Genomic DNA, 16,937 nt, shown 5'->3' with positions numbered 1-16,937 from the left:
CTATACAACTTGCTGTGTAAGTTTCTTTACGCGTTTATAAAAATACATTTGACTTTTCAATGAAACTTTGCAAAGAAATTTCCCATTTCTCTCTTTCTCTCTATAAGTGAACACAGCTTTGCCATATTCCCATTTCTTATCCTCACACTTTCTTAAACACTTAAGATCCTCTCTCATGGCTTCTTCTTCTTTTTCCCCACCTCGCAACTGGAGATACAATGTCTTCACTAGCTTCCACGGACCAGACGTCCGTAAGACACTTCTCAGTCATTTAAGCCAACGATTTAACCACTATGGCATTACAATGTTCGATGACAATGGAATGGAGAGAGGCCACACCATCGCCTCATCTCTCAAGAAAGCCATTGGAGAATCAAGGATCGCGATCGTATTGCTCACGAAGAACTATGCATCTTCCAGTTGGTGTCTGGATGAGCTCTTGGACATTTTGGATTGCCAAAAAACAATTGGGCAATTTGTGATGACTGTCTTCTACGGAGTACATCCTTCTGATGTCCGCAAACAAAACGGAGAATTTGGGAGAGTATTCGATGAAACTTGTGCTCGTAAATCAGAGGAGCAAAAAGAAAAATGGAGCAAAGCTTTGAACTATGTGGGAAACATAGCTGGAGAACACTTCCAAAACTGGTTTGCATTCCCTTTAATTAATTAATTACAGTTTATCTTTCTTATGACTTTGATTATTTTTTATTTTATTTGAAACTTGTAAGTTTATTTGGCATAGATTTTGCTATTGTATATAGGCATGAAAAAAATCTAACATTAACCGTAATTCTAACCATAACCGGACCGTTTTTCAACCATAACCTTATAAAACAGTTAATACAAATTGTAACCGTTAACCGTAAAAATAAATCAATCACGGTTATAAAGAGAATATTAACCGTAACCGTTATCAACCATAACCGTATAAAACCTTTGGTTAACCGTACCTTCACGGTTAAACCCTTAATAAAAATTATATTTCATTAAAATAATATTTAAATGGTTTAATGTGTCAACTAGTAACTCTAATCCACTGCACTACTCATTTTCATTATTCAAATAAAAACTAATTTAATATAATTATTTGTAGGTTCATAACCATTAATTTATTTAATTTGTACTGGTGTTTGATTAAATAAAAATAATTTTTAACTAATTTACTATAATACTTGAATCATATAATTACATATATTTCATGTTATAAATAAAATTATTTGATATGGTAAGAAAATATAAAAAAAATGTTTATAATATTATCTATATCATAATCATCAAATAACTGTAACAATATTTAATCGTAAGCGTATATAACCGTTATCGTTTTAACCGTATATATAAAAAGGATATGGTTATGGTTAAAGAAAATTGGGTGAATTGGTGGGTTGGACAGTTTTTAGAAAGTAAACTGAGAATTGGCCCCCTTAATATTTAATATTGGGAGATGGGATACGTGTTAGGCGTGAGAGAGGTAGTGAGAGTGGGTGTGTAATAGAGAGAGTGAAATAACTAAAATGGGTAATGTGTGGGTGACGAGAAAGAACGGATAAGAGTTAAGATCATGCATTGGGGTTTTAATCTACGTATTGAATAAGAATTGTATCATTTATCTACAGTACAAAGCTGATAATTGGCTACACTACATACTAGTATTCATATATAAACTCCGTAATGGGTGTACCAAACACAGCAATGTACTCTGTTTGAAGAGTACATATCTACGAGTTATATAAATAATTTTGTTATTAAAGCCTAAACTACTAATCCTAACTCTGTTATAGGAGTATATATCACTAAAATACTAGTATTAAGATTTGAACTCCAAAATGAGTATTCTTATTTATAAATGAACTCTGTTTTAGGAGTACATATCACTAAAATACTAGTACTAAGATTTGAACTCCAAAAATGGTGTACTAACGGGTGAACATTCTCGAACTCAATTTGGTACATATCAACTAAAATACCAGTATAGATATTAGATCTCCGAAATGGGTATTCGTAAATATCAATGAACTTTGTCTTAAGAGTACATATCACCTAAATACTAGTATTTAGATTTGAACTCTGAAAATGGTGTACTTTTACCTTAAGGAACTCTCAAATATAAATTAGACTTAACTTAATCTAATTTGAACTTATCGTTTCTTCAATATTCAAATCAAAACCCTAAGAAACATTAGTCAACCCAAGCATAACTTTATAAGTCTATAACCAAACTTAATCTAATTTCAACATATCAACCCCTCAATGTTAAAATCTAAACCCTAAGAAACATTTGTCAACTCAAACATAACTTTAAATCTAAACCCTAAATCAAAAGTCTATACCCAAACTTAATCTAATTTCAACTTATCAACCCCTCAACGTTCAAATATAAACCCTAAGAAACATTTGTCGACCTAAACATAACTTTAAATCTAAACCCTAAATCTAAATATTTGTTTCAATTCTAAAATCTAAGCCCTAAGTTGCATTAATCAATCCAAAATTATCTATAACCTACTTGATAATAAACCCAAAATAGCATTTATCAACCTAAATATATCTATAACCAATTTTGATAATAAACCCTAAGTCGCATTAATCAACCCAAATATATCTATAACCAAACTGATAATAGAAAAAAAAAATTATGTAATCACAAACCTGTAGCCAATCAGACTAAATGACAGAAAAATATAATACGAACACGAGATACAGAGTACGAATACGAGATATGGAAGAATACGAACACTATAAGGAGTGAACGGACACAAGAATAGGAGATCAAACACTATAAGAGGAGTACACACAACAAAAGAACTTAGTACAAACATGCTAAAACAGATTCTGTATTGGGGGTTCGAAAACTGGTATATGAACTTTGTAAATGGTATACGAACGCAAAAACTGCTATACGAACTCTGTAAACAGAATACGAACACAGTGAAAGGAATACGAACCCAATTTATAGAGTATAAATATTAGAAATGAAACTGTCTTGTATCCATATAAATAGACTAGCGCATCCAAATACAGAATATGGTTAGAGTAGTATCCCGTAAAAAAAAGACAGAGTCTAGATATCACAACATAAAAATGTCCATATTAAAGGAAGTACGAATACCTGAAGAATAATACAAACACAAAAATGGGAGATCTAACACTAGAAGACGAGTACAAACAACAACCAAAAAACAGAGTACAAACATGCTAAAAATGTATGAATACTAAAATGGAGTACAAACATATTATATAAGAAAAATAAGAAAAAATAACTCTTTATAGATTTGCAAAATATATCAAAATTGGTGTTTATAGATTGAAAAAATGTTCTTAAGATTAATATCATATTAGAAGAAAAATTTGGGATAAATATTTGTGATAGATTCAACTTTAAATGAATGGGGGAAAAGAAGAAATAGAAATAAAAAATAAATATTATATTAAAATAGTAATGATATAAGTGTAATTCCAGAGAAATGTTGAGGGTATCGAAGGAGAACTACTTTTAGTGAACAGATAATTTATTGTGTTTGGCCAATTATAAATAGTGAATGGTCCAAACCACTGATTACTTTTGTAAAAACTGTCCAAACCGCTAATTACCTCAAGAAAATTTATAACCGTAACTTGTGGTTAATAAACCATGATTGGTCAGGCCTAATTGTATGTAATGAGTTGTGATGAAACTGAAGTTTGATTACAGTTATATATCTTAATTCTTGATCAAAATTTGTAATGGTTTTTGTGCTTAATCTTAATCTTAATACTTAATAGAATAGGTTTAGCTGTTTATTTTAGTCAAAAATGTTTTGGAGTGTGTCATAAATCGGTGGTTTATGTGAAGCTAGGAAATAGAGGAATGTTCTCTTTATGACTTTTGTCCTGATATATGAATTTTTATTTGTTTCTTTTTGTTAAGGGAAAATGAAGCAGAAAAGATAGAGAAGATTGCAAGAGATGTTTCACATAAACTGAATGTCACACCGTGTAAGGATTTTGATGGCATGGTTGGACTAGACAATCATGTGAGCAAAATGGAGTCTTTGCTTGATTTAGATAATCTTGGAGTTAAGATTGTTGGAATCTCTGGTCCTGCAGGCATTGGTAAGAGTACTATTGCTAGAGCTTTACATAGTCGACTCTCTTACAGGTTTCAGCGTTCTTGTTTTATGGAAAACGTTAGGGGAAGCTATAAAAGTGGACTTGACAAGTATGGGTTGCAGCTTTATTTGCAAGAGCAACTTCTCTCTAGGATTTTGAACCTAAAGGATATTAGGATATTCAATTTAGGTGTAATAAAAGAAAGGCTGCAATATCAAAAGGTTCTTATCATTCTTGATGATGTGGACAGTTTAGATCAACTAGAGGCTTTGGTTGATATTAAGTGGTTTGGTCCTGGAAGTAGGATCATTATAGCAACTGAAAACAAAGAGATTTTGCAGCAACATGGTATAACTGATATATACCAAGTGGGTTTTCCATCAGATGAAGAAGCTCTAAAGATTTTTTGTCTTTCTGCTTTTCCACAAGCCTCTCCACCTGATGTGTTTATGGATCTTGCGTATGAAGTTGTAAGAAGTTGTTGCAACCTTCCATTGGCTCTGTGTATTTTGGGGTCGTCATTGCGGGGAAGCCATGATGTTGCTGACTGGATTGAAAAAGTGGAAAGGTTTAAAAGTTCTCTCGATGGAAGAATTGAGAGTGCATTGAAAGTGGGCTACGAAAGTTTACATGAGGAAGACCGACTTCTTTTTCGCTTCATTGCAGTATTCTTCAATTATAAACCTGTTGATGATGTGGCATCCATTTTCTACGATACTGAAGTATTGAATGTTAGACTTGGGTTGAAAAACCTAGCTAATAGATGTCTGATACATATGGATCATGGTACAGTGGTAATGCACAATTTGTTACAGTTAATGGGTAAAAAAGTTAATATCAATGAAGAACCTTCCAAACGGAAGATTCTAGAAGATCCCGATGATGTTTGTGATGTTCTAAAAGAGGCAAACGTAAGTTCTCTCAAAATTAAGACCTTTTGCGTTTTTTCCATGTTATTGTTTAAGCATATTATCTATGGCCACTAACAAGTTATAGATTGGAATATTTATTAGGGTACTGGATCAGTGTTAGGTGTATCACTGGACATAGCAAAGATCAACAAATTAAATATAAGCGAGAAGGCTTTTATAAGAATGTACAAGCTTCATATCCTAAAAGTCATAGGTTGGAAATGTGACGGAGGCAGACAGTTGTCCATACCAGAGAATATGGAGTTTCCATGTAGCTTAAGGTTACTAGATTGGGAGGCATATCCGAGAAAATCTTTTCAGTTTTACCCAGAAAATCTCGTCATACTGAATATGGAAAATAGCAAGCTCCAGAGGCTATGGGAAGAAACTCAGGTTAGTTATGGGAACATGGATAATTGATATTTGATAATTGCAATATTCACATATCAATGTTTAAAATGAAATGACAAAGTAAGTTCTCATTATGTTCTGCTTTTTCAAATCTAGGAACTACCAAATCTCAAAGAGATGAATTTGAGTTGGTCATCTTGTTTGATGGAACTCCCAGACCTTTCAAAAGCTAAGAATCTGGAGACATTAAATGTGAATGGGTGCAAAGCTTTGGTAGAGATTCCGTCCTCAGTTGTGAATCTTCCTAAGCTAAGGTACTTATGGATGAATAATTGCGAAAGTCTACAGGTCATTCCAACTCTCATCAATTTGGCATCTGTAGAACTTTTTTATATTTTTAAATGCCCACAACTGAGAATTCTTCCAGAAATGCCAACCAACATCAAGAATCTCTGGATAGAGACGACAGGGGTAGAAGAGTTGCCTATATCATTTAGACATTGCTCTCATCTTGATAAATTTGACATATCAGAGAATGAAAATCTCAAGAACTTCTCAACACATCTCCCCACGAGTGTAACACAGCTAGTCCTCAGGGATACTCAGATTGAGAGGATTGCAGACTGCATCAAAGGTCTCCATAACTTAAAAATTCTTAATATATCAGACTGCAAAAGACTTGAGTCTTTGCCAGAGCTCCCTCATTCGCTCATTGCGCTATTTGCAAATAATTGTGAATCACTGAAGAGAGTAAGCGGCCCTTTAAACACTCCAGAAGCAAATCTCTATTTTAGTAACTGCTTCGGATTGAGTCGACAAGCAAAACGAGCGATTATCCAAAGATCGTGTTTCAAGGGGTTGACTTTGTTACCCGGAATAGAAGTACCTGAAGAGTTTGATTACAGAGGCAGAGGAACTAAGGTAACAATTCCTCGATCTGATTTCAACAGATATAAGGATTCCATTGGTAATCAAGTTAGAGGAGATTCCTCAACAATTGCTCCTTCCGATTTCAGCATAGTCAAAGTTTGCCTTGTGGTGGCGAAAAGAACCTGGTACCGTGAAGAGTTTATTTGCAAATTCATCGGCAACTCAGTAAAGTATATGTGGTTAGATGCGGATCTAGTCCGAGAAAATGAGTACCTATATTTTGAGAGGAAACATCTACTCATATTTTTTATGAGCTTGCCATTAATGGATCCCTCTGAAGTGAGCAGAGAGATAGTGCTTGAGTTCAAGTGTACATCACCAGATACATACGATGATCCGTTTATGGACTGTGGTGTCAAGATCTTGACGGACGAACTAGAGGGAATCAGATGTTGGGGATCTGGAGAAGAAGACTGGCGAACACGTTTATACTACAGACGAGGAAGCAGAAACACCTGACAAAGAAGACAATCGGAATCTGAATTGCTTGACATTAGAAGATCATGAATACGAATCTGTATCAGTGAATCAGGAAGACTTTCTTGGTACTGTGACGAAGTCCTCTACTTGAATCTTTCTCTCAAGCCGGCTTGTTGTCCTTTCCCAGATTCTACGGCGGCGTTTCTACTGCTCATGAAGAAGACCTATGCTTGAATCTTTCTCTCAAGACGGCTTGTCGTCCTTTCCTAGATCAGCACAATCACTGTGATCGCCCTGAAGGGTCGAGGAAAAGGAAATATACAGGTGAAGAAGTAATTGATAAAAGAGATGAGAGCATTGAAATATGTGAATCTCAATCACTTATAGCTGGTACGAGCATTAGTCAGTTTCTTAGAGATGTTGGAGAAGATGATAGAGCAGCTAAGCATATGCGGATAGGACCAAGTAAACATCAAAGTGGTATCTAGGTTAACAAGGTTTCACTGAAGAAGTTCTTTTTTACTTTATGGCTGCTACGATTATGGCGCAAAAGCTAACTCTAGCACGAAGATGACAGTTAAAGTCACATGTAAAGCTTATAAGCATATTTGTTTCAATGATATTGATGAATTTTTGGTTTTGAAGAGCATTCGGAATTTGAACTGATTTATTGAATGATTCTAAATTTCTTGTGTTGTTTTTTGTTAAATTTCACGTTGCTCTCAAAATTTGACACACCACTTTGTGAATTTGTTCATCTGGGAATTAGATGTATCTGGTTTGATGTTGTGTATAGTGCGGTTATTAGACTTGGTGAAGGTTTGATTATGGTTTTGCAGATTGTATTGAAGGAACATTCTTAGTTCATTTCAATCTATTGAAGGAATTATAGTTTTTCTCTGAAATATATCTTGAAAATTATCATATCGTATTTATTTGTTTGTCGATAAGAGCTGAATATATTTTTCCTTCTAATGCAGCACTCAGATTACATCATTTTCTCACTGAACCTTCAAGGTAATGGGTTCATTCGTTTTATACTAAAACCATCAGTAGAAAAGCATTGATGAAGCATCCATCAGTCTAACAAATGCCAAGTCTCAAACAGTTTGGAGACGGCAATGGCGTGGGAGCAGAAGCTCTCTTAAAATATCCAATATGTGTATTATGTGCTAAGAACGTTCTAATTTATCTAGCCACCACTAAAAGAGTCTTCATGTTGTCTTCAGTGATCAACTCTTTCTGCTTTGTTGTGATGTCTTTCACTCTTGTAATAGCAAATTACTAAGCTTTTTGTACTTTATTGTCATAGACACAACGCATCACCAGTTGCAAAGTCGGTCTTTTGCTTAAATTGAAGGGGTTTGGACGCATCTAAAGAGATACTTCTTCAAAATACAACATTTGTTTTTAAAAAAAATGTGTAATTGCAACACTGAATCCTAAAATTACCTAGGCAGTAGGGGTCTAAAAGTATAGAAATTTAAATCTTACACTTTAATTAATGAAAATTTTTATCATTTTTATATTTATTGATAAAATATTATACTGCCGGTTAAACCAATGTTCACACCTGCCTAAAAATTTATGTAAATCACAATTAAAAAACTACATCATCAGATTCTGTATATACTCACATTAGTTCTCAACCTGTAAATATTTTTTGCGACCTCTAAATTAATCATTCAAAGCATTTGATAACATTAGGAATCAAACCTCATGCTTTCGTAAGTTTATGCATATACTCCATTTAAATCAACCAAACTCTATATCACTATAATTAAAACATTTCTTTATAATAAAGTAGCAAAACCGTCGTAGCATAATTACCACTATTGATATACAACATTTAGAATACAAATATTGTCTCGCTATGTACCACTGGTAAAATCTTAATTTTACTAAGGAGGTGTATTCAAAGTAGAAATTTAAGAGTTTTGTAGACATTTTACAAATCATATGTTAATCAATCATGGATTTTAAAAAGTCCAATGAAATCCAGTGTTATTGAACTAATAATTTAGAAATCTATATTAAATCCACCAGTATTAAAAATAATTTGTGTGTTTGATTTTTAATGACTAAAGGATTTTAGAGGATTTTTTAGTTAAAAATAGAGAAACCAAAATTTCATGGTGTTAATTGGAATTTAAAAGAATCTTACAAAAATCATATGAACTTCCCTAAAAGCATCAAAGTCATTTAAAAACTCAATAAAACTCAAATTACTCAAAATTCTACTTTGAATACATAATTGTAAGAGTATAGATAAAACACATTAAACTTTCAAAAGAGTACACTTGAAGACTCGATTGCAGTAAACAAATCAAGAAAGTGCAAATCATTGATCTGTATCAGTTTTGTTCTCAATGTCAATATCTTAGGGTTTTCTCCGCTACTTGACACGCAAGTAAGTAGTTTACTACAATGCCAAAAAAGTCTTCGAAATTTCTTCTTTCTTTACGCGTTTTTATCGGAGCCTACTTGGTTCCTGAATCACATTAACTTACGAGGGAATATGAAATAAATATCAATAATATTCATATATATATATGACAAGTGCTACGTAAAAATTCTCTAACGATGTCGATTTGGAAATTTAGGCATTTCGTTTAAGGCAGCACGACGTCGTTTGTCCTTGTGATTCTCATTTTTCGACTTAACAGAGATTGATTAACGATCCTAAACGGCTGTTAACTCCTCTATTAGAGATTTTTTTTGACAACATGCTCAATCTAGCTCAGTCAACAGAAGATAGTGATTTAAAAATAACGCCAACGAGAAGTCTATGATTTTAATGGCCACAGTGAAAGTCGAGGATTAAAATGGCCAAAATATGTAAGTTCGGGATTTAAATATTTCCCATTTTGGAAGTGCCCAAAAAAGTCTTCGAAATTTCTTCTCTCTTAAAATAAATAAAGAAAGATAGCTTCCACAAATGTAAGAAACTTTCTAACATGCTTTAAAAATAGCTTTTGGAAGAATACAAAAACATTTTCAAACAATTTAAACAGTTGACATTTGACAGTTTCTTCTCTCTTTTGAAATTTCGTTTACTTTGCTCTTTTGAACACATCTTTGCTATGTAAGCTTCTTTACGCGTTATTTGCATTACTTAACTTTGCAAAGAAACTTCCCATTTGTCTCTCTCTCTATATAAGTGATAGTTGCTATTTTCCCATTTCTTATCTTAACATTTTGTTAACTACTCAAGATCATCTCTGCTCATGGCTTCTCCTTCTTCTTCAGCTGTCATGGCTTCTTCATCTTCTTCCTCACCTCGCAACTGGAGATACCATGTCTTCACTAGCTTCCATGGACCAGACGTCCGTCAGACACTTCTCACCCATTTACGCAAACAGTTCAGCTACAATGTAATTACCATGTTCGATGATCAAGGGATGGAGAGAGGCAACACCATCGCCTCATCTCTCAAGAAAGCCATCAGAGAATCAAGGATCGCGATCGTATTACTCACGAAGAACTATGCATCTTCCAGTTGGTGTTTAGATGAGCTGTTGGAAATCATGAAGTGCAAAGAAGAATTTGGGCAAATCGTTATGACTGTCTTCTACGGCGTAGATCCTTCTGATGTTCGCAGTCAAACCGGAGAATTCGGGAGTTTTTTCGATGAAACTTGTGCCCGTAAAAAAGAGGATAAGAGGAAAGAATGGAGAGAAGCTTTGAGCTATGTAGGCAACATAGCAGGAGAACACTTCCAAAACTGGTTTGCATTCCCTTTTAATTAATTACAGTTTATCTTTCTTATGAGTTTGATAATTTTTTATTTTATTTGAAACTTTTAAGTTTATTTGACATAAATTTTGCTCTTGTATGCAATGAGCTGTGATGAAACTGAAGTTTGATTACAGTTATATATCTTAATTCTTGATAAAAAAATTGTAATGGTTTCGTCGTATTTAATCGAATGGGTTTAGCTGTTTGTTTTAGACAAAAATGTCTTGGAGTGTGTCATAAATCGGTGGTTTATGTGAAGCTAGGAAATAGAGGAATGTTCTCTTTATGACTTTTGTCCTGATATATGAATTTTTATTTGTTTCTTTTTGTTAGGGAAAATGAAGCAGAAAAGATAGAGAAGATTGCTAGAGATGTTTCACATAAACTGAATGTCACACCGTGTAAGGATTTTGATGGCATGGTTGGACTAGACAATCATGTGAGCAAAATGGAGTCTTTGCTTGATTTAGATAATCTTGGAGTTAAGATTGTTGGAATCTCTGGTCCTGCAGGCATTGGTAAGAGTACCCTTGCTAGAGCTTTACATAGTCGACTCTCTTACAGGTTTCAGCGTTCTTGTTTTATGGAAAACGTTAGGGGAAGCTATAAAAGTGGACTTGACAAGTATGGGTTGCAGCTTTATTTGCAAGAGCAACTTCTCTCTAGGATTTTGAACCTAAAGGATATTAGGATATTCAATTTAGGTGTAATAAAAGAAAGGCTGCAATATCAAAAGGTTCTTATCATTCTTGATGATGTGGACAGTTTAGATCAACTAGAGGCTTTGGTTGATATTAAGTGGTTTGGTCCTGGAAGTAGGATCATTATAGCAACTGAAAACAAAGAGATTTTGCAGCAACATGGTATCACTGGTATATACCAAGTGGGTTTTCCATCAGATGAAGAAGCTCTAAAGATTTTTTGTCTTTCTGCTTTTCCACAAGCCTCTCCACCTGATGTGTTTATGGATCTTGCGTATGAAGTTGTAAGAAGTTGTTGCAACCTTCCATTGGCTCTGTGTATTCTGGGGTCGTCATTGCGGGGAAATAACCATGATGTTGCTGACTGGATTGAAAATTTGGAAAGGTTTAAAAGTTCTCTCGATGGAAGAATTGAGAGTGCATTGAAAGTGGGCTACGAAAGTTTACACGAGGAAGACCGACTTCTTTTTCTCTTCATTGCAGTATTCTTCAATTCTAAACGTGTTGATGATGTGGCATCCATTTTCTACGATACTAAAATATTGAATGTTAGACTTGGGTTGAAAAACCTAGCTAATAGATATCTCATACATATGGATCATGGTACAGTGGTAATGCACAGTTTGCTACGCATAATGGCTAAAGAAGTTAATTCCAAACAAAAAAATTCCAAACGCAAGATTTTAGAAGATCCCCAGGATATTTGTTATGTCCTAGAAGAGGCGAAAGTAAGTTTTCTTAATTGAAGGATTTTGCATTATTATTTATTTATTTTTTTTTGGGCAAGGATTTTGCATTATTAACCAAGTTATTATTTAAGCAGATTATCTCTTGGCACTAACATGTTATAGTTTGGAATATTTGTTAGGGTACTGGATCAGCTTTAGGTTTATCACTGGACATAGCAAAGATCGACGACGATTTAAGAATAAACAAGAAGGCTTTTATAAAAATGTTCAAGCTTCTTATTTTAGAAGTCAAAGGTGGGAGATATTGCGGAGAAAGACAGTTGTACGTACCAGAGAATATGGAGTTTCCAACTAGCCTAAGGTTACTACATTGGGAGGCATATCCGAGAAAATCTTTTACATTTCACCCAAAAAATCTCATTAGACTCATAATGCAGGATAGCGAGCTCGAGAGGCTATGGGAAGGAAAAGGAACCCAGGTTAGTTATGGGAAAGGGGATAATGGTTTTTTGATAATAGAAATATTTACATTAGTAATATTTAAAATGAAAAAAAAAAAGTAAGTTCTCATTATGTTCTGCTTTTTCACATCTAGGAACTACCAAATCTCAAAGAAATGGATTTGAGTGGGTCATCTTGTTTGATGGAACTCCCAGACCTTTCAAAAGCTAAGAATCTGGAGACATTGGATGTGAGTAAGTGCAAAGCTTTGGTAGAGATTCCGTCCTCAGTTGTGAATCTTCCTAAGCTAAATCACTTATGGATGTATTATTGCGAAAGTCTACAGGTCATTCCATCTCTCATCAACTTGGCATCTGTAGAATATTTCTCTATTCTTGATTGCCCACGACTGAGAATTGCTCCAGAAATGCCAACCAACATCACATTTCTCAGTATATCAGCGACAGGGGTAGAAGAGTTGCCTGTATCATTTAGGCATTGCTCTCATCTTAAAGAAGTTAGAATATCAGTGAATGAGAATATCAAGACCTTCTCAACACATCTGCCCACGAGTGTAACAGAGCTAGACCTCAGCAATAGTCAGATTGAGAGGATTGCAGACTGCATCAAATGTCCATAACTTAGAAACTCTTAATATATCAGACTGCAAAAGACTTGAGTCTTTGCCAGAGCTCCCTGATTCGCTCCATGTGCTATGTGCAAGCGATTGTGAATCACTGGAGAGATTAAGCGACCCTTTAAACACTCCAGAAGCAAAACTCTATCTTAGTAACTGCTTCAGATTGAGTCGACAAGCAAAACGAGCGATTATCCAAAGATCGTGTTTCAAGGGGTTGACTTTGTTTCCCAGAATAGAAGTACCTGAAGAGTTTGATTACAGAGGCAGAGGAAAAAAGTTAACAATTCCTCGTTCTTATTTCAACAGATATAAGGATTCCATCGGTAATCGAGTTAGGGGAGATTCCTCAACAGTTGGTCCTTCCGATTTCAGCATAGTCAAAGTTTGCCTTGTGGCGAAAAGAACCTGGTACTGTGAAAAGTTGATTTGCAAATTCATCGGCAACTCAGTAAAGTATATGTGGTTAGATGCGGATCTAGTCCAAGAAAATTATTACGTAGATTTTGACAGGAAACATCTACTCATATTTTTTATGAGCTTGCCAGTAATGGATCCCTCTGAAGTGAGCAAAGAGATAGTGCTTGAATTCAAGTTTAGATCATATTATTGTAAAGACCATAAGAAGATTTTCGAATGTGGTGTCAACATCTTGACGGACGAACCAAAGGGAATCAGATATTGGGGATCTGGAGAACAAGACTGGAAAACACGTTTATACTACGAAGAATCAGTTGAGGATGAAGACTGGGATAAGGATACAGACGACGGAGAATCAGACGAGGAAGAAGAAGCATCCGACAAAGAAGACAATCGGAATCTGAATTCCTGGACATTAGAAGATCATGAACTGTGACGAAGACATCTGCTCCCACCGAATATGAAGAAGACCTATGCTTGAATCTTTCTCTCAAGTCGGCTTGTCGTCCTTTCCCAGATCAGTGCTATCATCAGGCGGCGGAGAGTCAAACGGATCACAGGGTGAAGCCTCAGGCGGCGGAGAGTCAAACGGATCCAAACGGCAGCGCTGTAGATCTAGGGTTTTGAGAGGAGAGGAGAGGAGAGGAAGACGTTGTGCTCTTGGTTTTAAATGGGGAAAATTCCATAAAAAGTCTCCATCTAATTTTAATTTGGAAGTTTAATACCCAATGTTATTTGATTAGAAACAAAATACATGGTTTATTAATTTGTTGCCTATTAATACATCAAGTATATAAAAATTGTCGAATCGAAAAAACTGCTTAACAAACGATAATTGGATTGACGGAATCACTAAACCGGGGTTAATGGAATTACACTAAACTTAGGGTTTGTCGATCCCAATTCGATTTGGGGTAATAGCAAAGGACAATGCAATCTTTGGATAACCCCAAATTACCCGTGTGTTTAGGGATTAGTGATTTCGTCAACTTCGGTTTAGTGATTTCGTCAACTTCGGTTTAGTGATTCCGTCAATCCGATTAAGCGGTTTATTCGATTCGACAATTTTTATATACTTAATGTATTAATAGACCAAAATTTAATTTCCAATCAAATAACATTGGGTATTAAACTTCCAAATTAAAATTAGATGGAGACTTTTTAAGAAATTTTCCCGTTTTAAATGGCGCAAAAGCTCACTCTAGAAAGAAGATGGCAGTTAAAGTCACAGGTAAAGCTTATAAGCATGTTTGTTTCAATGAAATTGATGAATTTTAGATTTTTTTGGGTTTAAAGAGCATTTGGAATTTGAAAAGATTTATTTGAATGATTCTTAATTTCTTGTGTTGTTTTTTGTTAAATGTCATGTTGCTCATGTATAGTGCGGTTATTAGACTTGATGAAGGTTTGATTATGGTTTTGCATATTGTATTGAAGGAACATTCTTAGTTCATTTCAATCTATTGAAGGAATTATAGTTTTTCTGTGAAATATATCTTGAAAATTATCATATCGTATTTATTTGTTTGTCGATAAAAGCTGAATATATTTTTCCTTCTAATGCAGCACTCAGATTACATCATTTTCTCACTGAACCTTCAAGGTATTGGCTTTATTTGTTTTATACTAGAGTCATCAGTTAAAAAACATTGATGAAGCATCCATGTTAAGCTCTTCTTTCATTTTCCATCAGTCTAACAAATGCCACGTCTCGAACAGTTTGGAGACGATGATGGCATGGGAGCAGAAGTTCTCCTAAAATAGCCACCACTAAAGTCGGTCTTCTGCTTAAATTGAACGGGTTTGGACGCATCTAAAGAGATACTTCTTCAAAATACAACATTTTGTTTTTTCAAAAATACCATAAAATTGTTATTTTTTTCAAAAGTACTAAATTTTTTTTTTTCCAAAAATACCAAAATATAAGAATTGATTTTATATTTTCTTTTATTTTTAAATAAAGAATCAGAAGTTTGAATATAAACCAAAAACCTTCATAAGAAAAAAAAAAGAGCATAAAATAACTTAAAAATCAACCACAACGGTCCATCTCAATTCGCTCTTGCAACCAGGCCAGACCACCTCTTATATGTTTAAAAACCACTGGTACATATATTTGTGTTATGTGGAGGATTGATTAAACAAACTCAGGAAGCTAAAAGGAAAATGTAACTACTTATAATCTGTTTAAGTTTTTGTATGATCTATAAATTGGTGTGCATGTAGAGATACAAACAACAACATTTTGTTTGTTAATGTGATTCATTGGGTGTGCACACTTGTTTCCAGAATCACAACTAACTTGTGAGAGAAATATGAAATCACTATTCATATATGACAAGTATAATGAAAACTTGTGTATTGTGTTTTTGATAAAACTAAATCTCAACCTTGAGCCAAGATGAAAAACGAAGTTGAGAACAGAAGCTGACTAACAAAAATGCATGTTTGTTTTGTCTGCGGCTGCGAAGGCGGCAAAAATTGTTGTTCGTTTGGCTGCCGCTGCGGTGATCGCAACGTTCAGCGATTAAAAGTTTTGAACGTCGATTTGATTTAGCGGCTAAAAACGTTGCGTTCGCCGCAGCCGCTGCCGCAACTGCCTGCGGTGACCAAACGAACAAGCCACAACCCATTTCAGAAGTTAACGGTTGCCCGCAGTTGACAGTTTCTTCTCCTATTTACTCGTTTTTCCAAAAACACATTTAACTCTTTTGATATTTCGTTTACTACTACCGTCTCTATCACAATAAGTGAACACAGCTTTGCTTATCCTAAACACATCTGGGAATCAGGCCAAGGATGAAGACTATACAACTTGCTATGTAAGCTGCTTCTTTACGCGTTTGCAATATTGAGTCCAAAATTTCATTGACTTTTCTTTTTCTTCTCTATTTTACATTGTTTGAAATTTCCTTAACTTTGCAAAGAAACTTCCCATCTCTCTCTCTCTCTATATATATAAGTGAGTTGCTATTTTCCCATTTCTTATCCTAACACTTTCTTAACCACTCAAGATCATCTCTGCTCATGGCTTCTTCTTCTTCTTCACCTGTCATGGCTTCTTCTTCTTCTTCCCCACCTCGCAACTGGAGACACCATGTCTTCACTAGCTTCCATGGACCAGACGTCCGTCAGACACTTCTCACCCATTTACGTAAACAGTTCCGCGACAATGGAATTACCATGTTCAATGATCAATGGATGGAGAGAGGCCACACCATTGCCTCATCTCTCAAGACAGCCATTAGAGAATCGAGGATCGCGATCGTATTGCTCACAAAGAGCTATGCATCTTCCAGTTGGTGTTTGGATGAGCTTTTGGACATTGTCGATTGCCAAAAAAAATTTGGGCAAATCGTGATGACTGTCTTCTACGGAGTAGATCCTTCTGATGTTCGCAAACAAACCGGAGATTTTGGGATCGCTTTCAAGGAAACTTGTGCTCATAAAACGGAGGATAAGAAGCAAGAATGGAGCAAAGCTTTGAACTATGTGGGAAACATAGCGGGAGAACACTTCCAAAACTGGTTTGTAATCCCTTTAATTAATTACAGTTTCTCTTTCTTATGAGTTTGATGATTGTTACTAATTTTATACTTTTAATTTC

At 34.8% G+C, this 16,937-nt stretch overlaps 2 protein-coding genes and 1 pseudogene across 6 annotated transcripts in view; all 3 read left to right on the top strand.

Moving 5' to 3' along the window:
- The first annotated feature begins 59 nt into the window (after nucleotides 1-59).
- On the top strand, nucleotides 60-15,232 carry LOC17894093 (disease resistance protein ADR2). Of its 5 annotated transcripts, none has more exons than XM_023787368.1 (6): nucleotides 61-648; nucleotides 3,911-5,003; nucleotides 5,106-5,396; nucleotides 5,511-5,668; nucleotides 7,685-7,721; nucleotides 15,050-15,232. In XM_023787368.1, exons 1-5 carry the CDS (start codon nucleotides 176-178, stop codon nucleotides 7,710-7,712), a joined length of 2,043 nt encoding a protein of 680 aa, XP_023643136.1. In that variant the 5' UTR covers nucleotides 61-175; the 3' UTR covers nucleotides 7,713-7,721; nucleotides 15,050-15,232. The 5 variants fall into 5 exon arrangements, with proteins under 5 accessions (XP_023643133.1, XP_023643136.1, XP_023643135.1 ...); XM_023787367.1 differs by lacking the exon at nucleotides 15,050-15,232 and adding an exon at nucleotides 7,813-8,026; XM_023787365.1 differs by lacking the exons at nucleotides 7,685-7,721; nucleotides 15,050-15,232 and adding an exon at nucleotides 6,371-6,513 and having other exon boundaries at nucleotides 60-648; nucleotides 5,511-6,275.
- LOC111831880 lies at nucleotides 9,932-14,045 on the top strand (annotated as a pseudogene).
- Nucleotides 15,233-16,352: 1,120 nt separating the features above from the next.
- LOC111831929 (disease resistance protein ADR2-like) overlaps nucleotides 16,353-16,937 on the top strand; it is a 3,809-nt gene continuing 3,224 nt past the window's right edge. Inside the window, exon 1 of the mRNA XM_023787551.1 lies at nucleotides 16,353-16,857. Within this exon, the coding sequence (XP_023643319.1) occupies nucleotides 16,358-16,857 (500 nt within the window). The 5' untranslated portion in view covers nucleotides 16,353-16,357. The remainder of the gene's footprint in view (nucleotides 16,858-16,937) is intronic.

Source organism: Capsella rubella, unplaced genomic scaffold, assembly GCF_000375325.1.
Source record: "Capsella rubella cultivar Monte Gargano unplaced genomic scaffold, Caprub1_0 scaffold_2, whole genome shotgun sequence".
Lineage (NCBI taxonomy): Eukaryota > Viridiplantae > Streptophyta > Magnoliopsida > Brassicales > Brassicaceae > Capsella > Capsella rubella.
The sequence above is the reverse complement of the archived record's forward strand: the minus strand, read 5'-3'. Positions and strand labels throughout refer to the sequence as shown.